This window comes from Myotis nattereri (genome assembly GCF_964212035.1).
Source record: "Myotis nattereri genome assembly, chromosome: 12".
NCBI lineage: Eukaryota > Metazoa > Chordata > Mammalia > Chiroptera > Vespertilionidae > Myotis > Myotis nattereri.
The window spans coordinates 52629238-52644710 of NC_138087.1; the positions used below are offsets into that span (position 1 = coordinate 52629238).

The 15473-nt window shown below is 45.4% G+C and overlaps 1 protein-coding gene across 1 annotated transcript; it reads right to left on the reverse strand.

Annotated features, from left to right (window-relative positions):
• Window positions 1–801: 801 nt before the first annotated feature.
• On the reverse strand, window positions 802–15284 carry BAG1 (BAG cochaperone 1). The gene is made up of 7 exons (XM_081103649.1): window positions 14701–15284; window positions 12781–12909; window positions 10877–10959; window positions 9271–9384; window positions 2618–2725; window positions 1715–1777; window positions 802–1125 (listed from the first exon to the last, which is right to left on the reverse strand). The coding sequence occupies exons 1-7, from the start codon at window positions 14912–14914 to the stop codon at window positions 1036–1038; spliced, it is 801 nt and encodes a 266-aa protein (XP_080959775.1). The 5' UTR covers window positions 14915–15284; the 3' UTR covers window positions 802–1035.
• Window positions 15285–15473: the final 189 nt, after the last annotated feature.

Sequence of the window (15473 nt, forward strand, 5' to 3'; positions counted from 1 at the left end):
AGACAGGATGCTTACGAGAGGCAACCGATCAATGTTTCTCTCACACAATGTTTCTCTTTCTCTCTCCCCTAAAAAAATAGTTTAAGCACTCTTCTGATTGCTGATGTGTATATAGTTTAAAAAAACAATAGGTGGTGGGGGAGGGAAGGCCACAAAATGGACAGGAACAGCTTTGAAGGAAATATAGATCTCAGGACAGTACAGTGGACAGAAATGCCGTTGAAGGAACTTCTGAGAAGCTTACGGCTGTCTTCACCACCTGCCTGCTTTACTCACTCCGTTTCCCTCTATGCCCTTCCCAAGACATGATTTTAACCCGGTTTGAACCAGAGACTCCGTCAACACTGGGTTCTAACCTCCTACAGATTTGCTAGGGGACAAGGAAGCCCATACATCAACCCCAGGCCTCACCTCGAGAATGGCCCCCTGGGATCTCCTGGCCCGTGGCTGTGCAGGTTCACTGGAAAGTAAATACAGAATCTGTGAACCAACAACCCAACCAGCTATTCCAGAATTAGGTCACAATGAGTGATATTTGGACTACTGTGTACCAAAAACCTGCTCCAAGCTATTTCCAACATTCCTGACTAGATACAACCTCCAAATGATTCTGATTTACATCTATGGGACTATGGGACCACAAGGGCAAAAAGGCCGCATGTATCTGAAGACCAGGGTGGCCTATAAATCTGAACTACCCGTGGACAAACGAAAGCACCCAAAGGTCAAAAGACATGGGAAGATTTGGGCCCTCCCAAGATAAGGTGGGCTGCTGGACAGCACAGCCACACAGAGGCAGAATAAGAAAACAAACAAGAGCTCTATTTAAGATTATAAACACAGTACTTGTTCATTGAGAGCAGGTGTAGCCAAAGGAGGATTTTAAGCAGGGAAATATGCCAAGGTGTAGGAGAAAGAAAACTGGCAATTGGTCAAGTGATCCAGCAGCCTTGGAGAAGTCAGGTAACTTCTGTTGCAGAGGGCAGAGCTGGTGGCACTGTTCTTCAGGGCAGCACAGCCTCTCTCCGTCTCTCCTCATTTGGCCAGGGCCAAGTTTGTGGATTGCAGCTGCTCTGCCTCCTGGCAGATGTTCTGCTCCACTGTGTCGCACTCAGCTAGGAGTGCCTGAAAGATCAATGCAGGGCAGTGAGGGTCCACCCAGAGTTAGCCAACCCCAAAGCTCTGTGCTCAACTATTCTGGAGAACCTATGGGTGACTGGCTCATGCTGAAGCAGGCTGCGCAGGGAGTGCCTGGGCTCCAAAGTAAAAGGATAGGGAGGTAGAGGGAAGAGCAGTACCAGGGTTTCTGACAATTCTCTAGGCCCATAACCACCAAAAGGAAGCCTTGACACTGCAACTGCACAATTTCAGGGCTACACTGTACATATGAATGGTGCCTCCTAGAGCTGTACAATGTGTCAGCCCATCTGCTCTCCAGTGATCTTCCTTCCCAATCAGTTTAAATTCAAACATAATTACAGGGACATGAAAGGAGCAATTCTCTTATATTCTGGGTTCATGCTGAATACCAACCAAAAAAAAAGCCACGCAACTTCTACTATATCCTTCTTTGAACAGATAAACACATACACCAACCCTTTATACCACACATGTCAAACTCAAAGGCTAACATGGGCCAAATAAATGAGGCATTGCAGCCTGCGAGTTTGACATGCTTGCTTTACACTGTGTAATGCTCTACCACACAACTCACCTGAACCCTTTTCACCAAACCCTTCCTTTTCAGTCTACTGTCTTTGAAATTTTCTGGCAGAACCTATGGAAGAATAAGTTGACACATAAATAATTCAGTAAAAATGATGTAAGAACACATCAGACATATCCATAGTACACCAAGTAGGTCATGGGTCACCAATGGGAATGAGACATGAATTTCAGGAGTAATTTTTCTGGGTCGGCATCCTACGTGACCCTTCCATGGCTCTTGCCCCTATAAAAGCTCCCTTTGTTCTGTCTGGGCCATAGAAACTGATCTGTAATGTGGACTTTGTTCTTTCACTGTTTCCTATGTATGCATACTATGTTGTGGCCATACCATGAGCTCGCTGTGGCAAGGAAAGCACCTTTTGCTTATTTTTTATAAGCCCCCTCCTTATTACCCCATCCTCAAATCCCAAGCAGAGTAGTTCACCCTCAAGAATGAGGCATCAGGCTAGAAATATCAGTTAATTTATTATCATCTGTAAAAGGGAAAGTGGTGTCAATGATTCCCAACAGCCTCATAAGAACTGGATCTGATTGAATTCTGTACAAGTAATGAGCTCAGTGGAATATCAGTCACATGAGTATCAGGAAAGTGAAGCCCTGTGTTTCTCTGACCATGAGACCATAGACCATTTGGATCCAAGCTTCATGAGGATTAGGTGCTACTAGCACATGTTAATAAAAATTCGAGAAGCCCTATGCTGGTGGGATGTGGGTGGTTAGAAATCAGGAATTGTCTTATCTTTCTGTGTATTCACCTAAGACCTAGCAGTATCTCGCATACAGCAGGTGCTCAACATCCTCAGACAATAAGGCCTCATTACTGAAAGAGTGAAACTGGTTGAAATATAGTCAAAGGAAACTAGTTCTTCTCAGGTGAATATTTACTTACTAGTGCATCAATCTCCTCCAAGATCTTCATAAACTGCTCGATTGTGGCTTTTACTTTCCTATCGAGTTTGCAGAGGGCTTCAGCTTGCAAATCCTTGGCCAGAAAACCCTGTGGAGAAATAATGCATTTTTGCAAGGATTCCTTGAAGCTGATGAAAAACGCCAAGCTGAGGTACTGATGAAGGAGCCACACTTTGAATCCATATTCCTCCCAATAGGCTGGGCCAGACCTCAGACCCACAACTTCATCTCTTGGGGAAAAATGAAAGCTGGCCCTGGGCCACCCTAAACACTATAACAGGCCACTCTAAAATAAACCACTGGGGCTGCAAATGCCTCCTGAGGCCTCACTTTAGCGAAGCCACAGGAGTATACCTACGCACAAGAGCCAGACATTAAGAGCACAGGGTTTAGCCCTGACCGGTTTGGCTCAGTGGATAGAGCGTCGGCCTGCAGACTGAAGGGTCCCAGGTTCGATTCCAGTCAAGGGCATGTACCTTGGTTGCGGGCACATCCCCAGCAGGGGGTGTGCAGGAGGCAGCTGATCGGTGTTTCTCTCTCATCGATGATTCTAACTCTCTATCTCTCTCCCTTCCTCTCTGTAAAAAATCAATAAAATATATTAAATGGGGGTTATGATACCCACACCCCATACGGTTACTGTGAGGATAAAGAGGTATATATGTAGACCCTTAATTCCTGACACAAACATGCTAACAAATGGCAGCATTTACATTATTTTTATTAAATTGTCTTGCTGTTTATTCACATTGCTTGGCCAAATGACCAGTTAGTTGGTGACAACAGGGATCTCTGAAGATGTTTATCAAAGCCGAGAGTTACAGATGCAGATTTGACAACATGTAGTAAACATTAGCCAACAATTTCAACTAAAAAATTTATTCTATCAGAAATACGTAGTCAGCCGAAATCGGTTTGGCTCAGTGGATGGAGCGTCGGCCTGCGGACTGAAGGATCCCAGGTTCGATTCCAGTCGAGGGCATGTGCCTGGGTTGCAGGCATATCCCCAGTAGGAGATGTGCAGGAGGCAGCTGATCGGTGTTTCTCTCTCATCGATGTTTCTAACTCTCTATCTCTCTCCCTTCCTCTCTGTAGAAAATCAATAAAATAAATTAAAAAAAAAAAAGAAATACGTAGTCAAAAAAGATTTATGTCTAAAGATTTCAAAGAAGCATTATGAAAAATGGCAAAAGAACATTAGGAGATAGGAGGAAATAGGGTATTTGAAACAGGAGAGGAATTTGATGTAGTGAGTTCTCCAAAGCTGACTTGAGGATGAAGGGGGTAAGGAATGTGGGTGGCCTCTGGGAGCTGAAAGCAGCCCCTGGCTTATATGATCAACCCAGAAATGGGCTTCTCAGCCCTACAACTACAAAAGGAACTGAATTCAGACACAGCCACAGGCACTTAAAAACAGGACCCTGAGGTCCAGAAAGAAATACAGCTCAGTTGACATCTTGATTTCAACCTTGTGAAACCCTAAGCAGAGAACTTAGCTCGCCCCCATGCCAACTCCTGTCCTCCGGGAACTGTGAGTTGAGCCAATGATAATAAAATTCATAGAAATGGGAGATGATACAACAAAGAAGTTGCCATGGTGCATAAAGAGAGCACTGGTTTGTTAGAACTGGAGGGCAGACTCCTGGTCCTGGGAAGGCTGCTTTCCAGTATGAGTGGTACTGAACTTGGATTATTTCTTGTCAGAGGGGGGCCTCAGAAGAAACCAACCCTGCACACACCTTGATCTTGGACTTCCAGCCTCCAGAACTGTGAGAAAATAAATTTCTACTGTTTAAGCCATCCTAAGCAAACTAATACACATGGCAAAATGCTTTGAATGGTTAAATCTAAGTAGGGAATGTACAGATGTTCATTCATTCTGCTCACTTTTTCAACTTTTCTGTATGTTTGAAAATGTATATATTAAAAAGTTGGGAGGGAGAACCAAGATGGTGGCATAGGTTAACGCCGGAGTTTGCTGCCTTGAACAACTACTTCAAAAGTGAAACTAAAAAACGGAACGGACATCACCCAGAACGACAGGAACGCTGGCTGAGTGGAAGTCCTACAACTAGGAGGAAAGAGAAACGCATACGGACACTCAGAGGAGGCGCAGTGCTGAAGTCAAATTCTGAGGTGCGGCGTGGGGGTACAGCGGGGCATCTTCGGGGGGAGGCGACTCATGCTCATCCGGCGCATCTTGGTCATCTGGCTCCTCCTCTGGACAGAGTTCACAAGCTTTTGCAAGGGTCATCCTAGCACTATGTGATCTCTCCAAGAAATAACCATTTGAGGTCTCACTGCTTTGCACCGGAGGTGACCAGTTGTTGTACGTGTACTGAGGGTTGCCAGTGTATGGTCATCTTTCGAGCTCATCTCCAAGCCACTCCACTGCCCAGGTCCACTTTCTTTTCAGATCTCCGTTGCCCTGCAAAATCTGGTAAGCAACAGGACAATTGCTAAAGAGAGCCACCATACACTTTATGCACTGGTACGCTCGCTTTTGATAGTGATTCTTAGAGTGCTGGATTGTGTCAAACAGCCCATCTCGGTCGTCTGGGATTCCTTTAAGTGCGTTATGAATTCTGTGAGTCTACCAGGAGTCCTCGACAGCAAGATTTGCAAAAGCAGATCCAAATAGGGCCGCAGCTCGTAAGTGTAGGAATACGCAACCTGCCACAGAAGTTCACTGAGGACAGTAGATGAGAACTGAGGATTCTCCCAGCAGCAAAAACGAAGCAATTTGACGGTTTCCTCCGAATTACTGCAATCCTCAATGATTTTCTTCACATAACTTGTTCTCACAAATAAAATGTCTGCCACATTCTGCTGAATTGGCATGATAGGCTGGGATAAATTAGGATCACCAAAAGGGTTGGGAAGAGGAGGATTACCATTGATTGAGGACTGCATTCTTGACGAGACATTGCAGCAGCAGATCAGCTGGGACACTACTGAGTACAGCTTGCCCAACTCAGCATACTGGTACTTGATGGGAGGACCTGGGCCCTCATCCAAAGACACAAGCATGAAGGTGGCAGGCACACTCAGCTTCAGAAGCTGTGTCTTCTCGGCCACGCCTAAATTGGCATACATCACGAACAGGTTGAAACACTGCTGCAAATGGCGCCCATGCTCCGAGACTTCCCTTCTCAGGAGATACAGCACCGCTCTCAGCAGGTGATCGCTGAGGCTCAGGTTGTCATAAGCCTGACTAGAAGGTCCAGGAGATGCAAAAGGTGAAGGGCATGGCCCATCTTGCAAGGAAAAATGCGCAATGAAAACGATCAGCTTTGCAAATGCACCCCTCACTTCTGCACTAGGGCACTCCAGGAGGTATTCAGAGAAGCGATTGGAAACATTAAAAAGGACGTTACGAGCAAACCAAAAGCACACATTCTTGCTGTGGCGAAGGAGAATACACAGTGCATCATACCAATCACTGGCTGAGCCACGGACTACTTTCTTGGTATGAAACCCTGTGGTGAAGCGGAACCTAGCAGCAAGTTGACTACTAATCACGGTGATTTCTTCTGCTTCAGACAACAGATGATCTTGCCCGGGAGGAGGATTTAAGTAAACACCATTACATGTAAGCAGTTTTTACATGAACTGAAAATATTCCAAACTGTACTGCATTCGGTTATGCATGAACTGCACGTTCTGTTAGCGCACACTTCTCTCGATGGCCGATGGCATGACGATTTGATGGGGTCTGCTGGTGACAGCGAGCTCAGATATGTATCGTATCAACTCATCGCCTTGGTCTATCGTGTCCAATCGCTCATAAAAGAGTATGTAGGCATTCCACCACCTTTTCTGGCGCCTGTATGACATGCGCTTCATCATGTGATCGAACACTTCTCCCATGTACTCTCCCCCGAAACACTGGTTTTTCATTTCTTCGTCGTCATCCATTTTACACTCTGTCACATCGCCGTCATCGAATTTATACCAGCGATTTCTCTCACCGTCCACACCATTCCTCTGAATGATGTAAGAGTAATAGTGGCCGCCACTCGCCTGGCCGCTGTGGACAAGCACACCCACGAGCCTGTACTTCGTGCTGCCTGCCGCCTCGCCCTCGGACTGCTCGTTCTGCTGAATCAGCTGACTCTCTGGGTTCACATTGTCTCCCTCCAGCTTTGCGACACCTGCCACCGTGTAAGGCTCCATGTCCAGCTCTCGAGGAAACTCAAAATAATCATTGAACTTGGTCGCACATTCTCTTTCCCAGTCATAGTCGAATCGTTTCAGTTGAATAGCAAGAGCGGGCTGGCGTAGGAGGGCGCGGTTGGCGTTTTCAATCGGGAGGGAGTCACAGACTCTGAGCTCCAGATACAGGCGAGTCTTTAGGGACCCAGACTCAAACGGGAGAAGCGGGACTGTCTGGCTTCGGTCAGAGCGAGTGCAGCTTTCTCTCCGAGGTTTGCAGCGGGTGCTGGGACTCAGAGAGGCAGAGCCCCTGGGGACAGGACTGAGAGCCGCCATAACTGCTCTCTCCGGCCCACCCTGTTGATCCTGTGCGACCAGCCCCGCCCAAGCCCTGCACAGAGGCATTTGCCGGATAGCCTCAGGCAAAGGCTAAGATTAGCACCTCCCTAGAGGACAGAAGTTCTCTCACTGCAGACACAGCTGATTCTCATAGCCACTTGGCCTGGAGGTCAAACCCTCCCTGGTATTAGCTACAACAATCAAGGTTTAACTATAAGACTGCGCACAAAGACCACTAGGGGGTGCACCAAGGAAGCATAACAAAATGCGGAGACAAAGAAACAGGACAAAATTGTCAATGGAAGATATAGAGTTCAGAACCACACTTTTAAGGTCTCTCAAGAACTGTTTAGAAGCCGCCGATAAACTTAATGAGATCTACAAGAAAACTAATGAGACCCTCGATCTTATATTGGGGAACCACCTAGAAATTAAGCATACACGGACTGAAATAACCAATATTATACAGACTCCCGACAGCAGACCAGAGAAGCGCAAGAATCAAGTCAATGATTTGAAATGCGAGGAAGCAAAAAACACCCAACCGGAAAAGCAAAATGAAAAAAGAACCCAAAAATGCGAGGATAGTGTAAGGAGCCTCTGGGACAGCTTAAAGCGTACCAACATCAGAATTATAGGGGTGCCAGAAGATCAGAGAGAGCAAGATATTGAAAACCTATTTGCAGAAATAATGACAGAAAACTTCCCCCACCTGGTGAAAGAAATGGACTTACAGGTCCAAGAAGCGCGGAGAACCCCAAACAAAAGGAATCCAAAGAGGACCACACCAAGACACATCATAATTAAAATGCCAAGAGCAAAAGATAAAGAGAGAATCTTAAAAGCAGCAAGAGAAAGAAACTCAGTTACCTACAAGGGAGTACCCATACGACTGTCAGCTGATTTCTCAACAGAAACTTTGCAGGGCAGAAGGGAGTGGCAAGAAATATTCAAAGTGATGAATACCAAGAACCTACAACCAAGATTACTTTATCCAGCAAAGCTATCATTCAGAATTGAAGGTCAGATAAAGAGCTTCACAGATAAGGAAAAGCTAAAGGAGTTCATCACCACCAAACCAGGATTATATGAAATGCTGAAAGGTACCCTTTAAGAAGAGGAAGAAGAAAAAGGTAAAGATACAAATTATGAACAACAAATATGCATCTATCAACAAGTGAATCTAAGAATCAAGTGAATAAATAATCTGATGAACAGAATGAACTGGTGATTATAATAGAATCAGGGACATAGAAAGGGAATGGACTGACTATTCTTGGGGGGGAAAGGGGTGTGGGAGATGCGGGAAGAGACTGGACAAAAATCGTGCACCTATGGATGAGGACAGTGGGTGGGGAGTGAGGGCGGAGGGTGGGGCGGGAACTGGGAGGAGGGGAGTTATGGGGGGGGGAAAAAAGAGGAACAAATGTAATAATCTGAACAATAAAGATTTAATTAAAAAAAAAAAAAAGTCGGAAGGACCAAAAAAAAAAAAAAAAGAACATTAGGTGATAAACAATAGAGAATTGGTTAAGTAAACCATGCTATGTAAGTTTTTAAAAGTATGGTCATTTTTAATGACAGAAAATGTTCAACATTTTTATCCAAAAAAAACAATTTACAAAGTGTACATAACACCATATCAAATATTTTCTTAAGGATGGAAAAGTAAATTCCAGTCTTTAGTAATGGTTATCTTTGAGTTGGGGCCTTACAGGTAATTTCTATTTTCCATATTAGTGTTCATATGTTAATTTAAAAGTTATATACAATCAGCATGTATTACGTTGTAATTAAAACATAACCATACATCCATTAAAGTTATAAAATGTGGAAGTCAAAGACAAATATGTGGTTTGGGACTGTTTCTAATCCTTACTTGGTTTCTAATATAAGAAACCATCTCTTAATATAAGAAATTGAATTGGATGACCACCCCATTAAGATCCACTCAACTTGTACCTTCTATGAATCAACAAAATATCCTTTGCTTTGCTAAACACTTTATAACAAACTAGACCAGAGATTTTCAACCTTTTTTATCCCATGGTACACACAAACTAATTATTAAAATTCTGTGGCACACCAAAAAAGAAAGTTCTTAGGGCAGGTACAAAGTCAAAGCCCACAAAGAGGTACCTGCTGGATTCCAATAAGCTCTTTATTTAACTCTTCCAGTTGGTCAGCTATCTTCTCCACAAACTTCTCCAAACTTTTCAACTTTTTTAGTTCAACTTCTTCCTCTGGTCTGTTCTAAAATGTTTAAGAATAAAATAAAGCCAATAATTACCAAAAACACTATCCCCTGTCAGAAAAAATTTCTTTTTACCAGAATCAGACTAAACCACTCATCAAAAAGAAAGTCTTAACTCTGTTGCTTCTTGGAAAGCAAATTGGAGGATATACATTAAGTTTTCAATCTACAAAAGAGTCTAGAGTAGAGAGAAGGTATTAGGTAAACATTCTGGCAAGGTCCTGACAATTTGGATTCAGAGAATAGAGCCAGACTCAACCTCAGCCTGGGGATGATCATCAATAGCCAGACTGATCCCTGGAGAGTGAACAAATTTTGAACACCTGTGAAGAATTCAGAATTTCTATATAGGTGGAATTCTACTATTCCTTTAAATAGAATTACAAAATGTCATCCACCAACATGACAATGATGAATACTTTTATTTATCATTCCCTCTATGCCACATACTATCCCAAGCACATTACCTGAATGATTGTTTTAAGCCTTATCAAAACCCAATGAGGTAGGTACTATTTTAAATGATAAAATTGAGGCTGTTGTAACCTAAGATCACATAGCCCAAAAGAAGTAGAGCTGAGATTTGAATCAGATTTGGTTCTACAAACCCTAGGACAGCTCCAATCAGGGGTCCTAGAACTTCTTCAAACTCAACCTTTGGGTTCTGCCCACCCATCACCATTCTCTCGGACCCTTGAGCAAGAAATCTAGAATATTTCCCCTTCTCTCACCTAAACAATTGGCAGTCAGAGCCAATATCTTCCTGATTTTATACTATTCCAAATTATTCACATTCTACTTAGTGGTGAAATCCTGAGTGCCAGTCTCCTAGCAGTTCCAAGTCTGGATGGGATTTTCTTTGCCTCTACTTTGCTAATCTCACCCTCTCTCCACTCTGAGTCAGTCACCTCATTCAAAGTAAGGGAACTTCATGTGACCAACAATTCCACTGTGTCACAATGCAGGGCTGGCCATGGCCCTCTCTCATCACCAATAGGCAATTGTCCTCACCTGTCACTAATTGGCTCTTTTTCTCCCTCAGTTCTTTAGTCTGAACCTTTCTTTCTGGCCAGTTTTTTACCCAATGGGAGATTTTAGTAAAAAGGGTGGTTAAAGGGAGAGAGCCTAAAACTTGTATTTATTTTTTAAATCTCCAGGCTTAACAAATTGTTCTTTGTAAATCCCCTCCAAGTAAGGCCTGTCTTAGGCACCTTATAACCAGACTGAGGTTCTACCACCAACACAAAAGTTATGTTATTGAGGCAGCACAGCTGCTCCAGACTTTCACAGTGAGACCCCTAACCAACAGAAGCCAGAGGGCATGAGAACAAAAAAACTGGTAAACCCATCACACAAATGGAGACTACATTTGTTTAGAGAGTGCTTCACCAATGCAGCATCTAGGTCCCCAATTTTGCCTTCTACACCGAAATATGCATAAAAGGCCTCAGCATTTGATTTGGTTGTGTTCTGGTAGAAAAAGTAATTTACCTTTTTCCCAATTAACATGACCCGGCAACCATTTTGTATTCCAACTGCAGACAATGGCTTCTCCATTTCCTTCAGAGACTGTCCTGAAGAGAAGAAAAGACTGCCAAGTTGTAACAATTGCACAGCATTGAAAACAGATTTCAGCAAGGGTACAGGAGAGAGACAAGTGTGTTCACTTATGGGAAGAGGATAAGTTGGTGTGATCTTTCTAGAACTAGGTGTCTTGACTCAGTAATTTCACTTCAGCTATTACTGTAAACAAATAACTGGATGTGTGCCTGCACAATAACACTTTACAGTAATTTTTAGTGCAACCTTATTCATATGGAGCAGCGGTTCTCAACCTGTGGGTTGCGACCCCTTTGGGGGTTGAACGACCCTTTCACAGGGGTCGCCTATGACCATCAGAAAACACATACATAATTACATATTGTTTTTGTGATTAATCACTATGCTTTAATTATGTTCAACTTGTAACAATCAAATTGGGGGTCACCACAACATGAGGAACTGTATTAATGGGTCGCGGCATTAGGAAGGTTGAGAACCACTGATATAGAGAGAAACTGGAAAGAGCCAAAAATTCAGGAATAGCGGGTGATGAACTATACATCAGTACAATAGAAGATTTTGTAGGCATTAAAGCTCATTTTTTAAAAGAAACATCAAGGCCACAATGAATGTTGATAACCCAGTGTTATAAGAAAAAAATGTTATAAAAAATGTATAACCAATATAAGCCTAGTTTTTTCAACTTAAAAAAAAAAAGAAGTCCACAAACAAGAACCCACACTTCTGGAAGCCAGAACAAACAAACAAAATAAAAGGCTGAACAGAAATATGCCAAAATGTTATGAGAGGTTTTAAAGCCAGGAGGGCATTTCTTCTTTGTGCTTTCTGTATTTTGAAACATGAATTTCTATTCCCTTTATAATTCTAAAGCAAAATGTTTTTAAAATAAAAAACAAGGAGTTACACTGTGAAGTATAAATACAAGTACTTCCCATCACTAAATTCTTTGTAACTGGCACCAAATGAGATAAATTTGGCCCCATCAGATAGCAAAATAATGGGTTACCATGAGAATGGGAAGACAGAGGGGGCAGGTGTGGAGTGGGTAGGGCTGGCAGAAATCAGCATTCCCCACTGGGCCTGCCACAGCCAGGCTCCTGGTGAGTGTGTTCATTCAACCCCCTCTGTGTCAGCAGCACTATGCTGAGCGTTGGACACACAGCAGTTTCTCTGCCCTCACGGAGTTTGTTATTCTAACAGAGAAATCAGATATTCAGCAACTACAAAAACAACTATTTAATAGTAACTTCAATATAAGTTATGCCGAAGTGGTAGGGAGTGCCATGTTAACATACAATGGGAAGAGGATATAACTTAGCCAGGGAAGACTTCATTAAAAGTCCATATGCTTCATTAAAAATGGTAAGGTTTCGCCCTGGCTGCATGGCTCAGTGGATAGAGCGTGAGCCTGAGGACTGAAGGGTTCCAGGTTCGGTTCCAGCCAAGGGTACATGCCTGGGTTGGGGGCTTGATCTTCAGTAGGGGGTGTACAGGAGGCAGCCGATCAATGATTCTCTCTCATCACTGATGTTTCTCTCTCTCTCTCCCTTTCCCTTCCTCTCTGAAATCAATAAAGAAATAATTTTTTTTTAAAAAAAATGGTAAGATTTCTGCCACCCTCATGTGACTTCAAATCTTATACCTGTCCAAATGTTTGGAAGTGTCCAGTACATAGTAGGTCCTCAATAAATATTTGCTGAAGAAATAAATGAATAAACAGCAAATAAGAATTGTCCAATTTTGAAAGCTATGAGCTACCATTAGGTATGATTAAGCAATTATAAATAGGTCATTTAGCTATAAGGGCGCAAAGCTGGAAGAGAAATGCCTACCTTTAAATATGAGTTTCTGAAAAGGTAGCGGGACTCCTGTGGCCTCTTCAACAACCTGGGCTAGATCTTGGACAATTGGTTCACTACTGCCCTGTTGTGGGGTAACATGAAGGTCGTACTTCTCATTGCCTGAGGAGAGAGAAAAGGGTTCAATTAAGAAAAATTTTCCACATGAACCAATATAGGCTGACACTTCATTATATTTATGTAGCCAGCCTTCAGCCTTCAAAGCCCAAGTCATATGCCCCCTACTCCAATCAGCCCTCCCCCATTTGTCCAGCTTCTGCTGACCTGCTCAAGGATTTCTGTTTCCACTGTTATAACTAACAATATTAGTGATATCAGCTAATATCTGAGTACCTAACATGCACAAGGAGCTGACCAGTCTCATTTGATGCATTATCTTACTTAATCCTCAGAACACCTCTATGAAGTAGGTACTACCTATTATGCCCCATTTCACAGGTAAGTAAGCTGTGAGTCAGTCCAGTTAAGACCTGTCTATAGAGACCCAACTGTGGAGTCAGCACTTGACATCTGATCTGATACCAAGGTCCATGCTTTTTATCACAAGCCGTCTGCCTCCTGTGGCCTGACTGCCCTTAGTCTGTATTGTACTGGCCTTTGTCCTCTTTGCTATAACGGACAAGGGACTGTTTTCCCTCCAAGTCTCTCCCACTGGGCACACCTGGACACATACATGGTTGGTGCTCAGTAAACAGACGAATGAGCCCTGGCCGGTGTGGGTCAGTGGGTCAAGTGCTGGTCAAGGGCATGTACCTGGGTTGCAGGTTCACTCTCAGTTTCCTGTGTGCCAGGGTGCTGGAGGCAACCCATCCATGTGTCTCTCACATCAATGTTTCTCTCTCTCTCCTTCCCTCCCTCTCTCCCTTCCACTCTCATAAAAGCAATGGAAAAAATAGCCTCAAGTGAAGATTAACAAAAAACAAAACAAAACAAAAAATAGACAAATGAGTGAATAAACTCAAAAACAGCAGAAAATTTCTTTTTGGAGCAGAGGTGCCAATTCTCTTTCAGGTATGTGGGCAGTAGGAGGTAGTCTGTTTACCATGCACCAGGCTAAGCCTTGAGCCTGCTCAACAGACTGGAAGTCAATGGGACAGGTGTGTTATTGTTTTTTAATATATTTCCATTGATTTCAGAGATGAAGAGAGAGGGAAAGAGAGAGAAACATCAATGCTGAGAGAGAACCATTGATGGGCTGCCTCCTGCACGCCCCCTACTGGGGATGGAGCCAGGATCCCGGGCTGGGACTCTTCAGTCCACAGGCCAACGCTCTATCCACTGAGCCAAACCAGCTAGGGCTGGGACGGGTGTTAGCAACTCTCCTTCACAGAGAACAGCTAGACGCCTAGATAGGAGACATCCCAGGATCACTCAAAACTGCAGGATCCAGCATCCTGGTCTTCATATCGGAGGCCCTGGGGTCTCCCACGGTTGGTTCTGGACTTGGCTCGCCCGTGAATTCACGGTGTAGTTCGGTGTCAACCCCTGCAGTAGACAGACCCAAAGGGTGCCCAGAGGGTATGCCTGGACCCACGGCCCACGCAAACATGGTACACGAGTCACACAGCAGCCATACACATGGCCAAATACAAGCCTGACACAAAGACCCACCATAACTGTGCTGGCCACACATGAACACGTGCAACCGGGGCCACGACGTGAAGCACGCAGGCGAAGATCAAACAAATGGCCTGAAACAAAATGCTGCGCCACAGAGAAAGGTGTGCTGACACAAGACCCGCACAAAAACCGGCCCCGCGGACACAAACCCACGCTTCCGGCCGCCCGGACAAACACCAGGACACGCGCTTCCGGAGGACCCGTGGCCACACACACAGGCCCTGCCGGAGTTTCCTGGCCCGGCACGGGGCCCACCCGGCCGCCCGCGCTCACTGTGGGTGACGGTCACGCTGAGTCCGGCTGCCGCCATTTCTTCATTCTGGGCCACTTCTTCGGCCGGGGCCGCCTCTTCGCTCTCGGTCACCGCTTCGTTCTCGGTCCCCGCTTCGCTCCGGACCACATCTTTGCTCCCGACTACCTGTTCGTTACGGGCCACCTCTTTGCTCCCGACTAACTGTTCATTACGGGCCACCTGTTCGCTCAGCATCTCCTCTTCGCTCAGCACCTCCTCTTCGCTCCGGGCCACCTCTCTGCTCCGGGCTGAGTGAGGCCGTACTCTCCTCTTCACCCGCGGCCCGCGAGCACCGGCGGCGGCGCCCTTGTGGGGTCCCACATGCCCTCTGGCCGCCCTCAGGCCGGATGAGCGCTGAGAGGGAGGCGGACCGCGCTCGGCCGGGAACACCGACTGACGCGACTCCCGGCCCGGCCGAGTGGCGCGCCGCCGGGGGCCCTGCCGCCCGTGGTCGCCCCTCGGTCTCCGCGCGCCACCGCGCTCCGCCAGACCCGCACTTGTCGCCTGCCCAGCGGTGGGAGCTGAGCACCGATCCGTGCAACCAGGCGGGGCTACTTCCCTGTCCCGCCCCGCCCCGCCCCGCCCCGGCCTTCCGGCCACGCCCCTTGGGGCGAACCCCGCCCCTACCCAGTACTGGGGAAGCCGCCCTGGGTCCCACCCACTCAGATGAGGCCCCGCCTTGCTGACCTAAAGCCACGCCCTCACGTCGTCCAGCGTGGCCACGCCCCCTGCTGACTTTCTATCCAGCACCTCC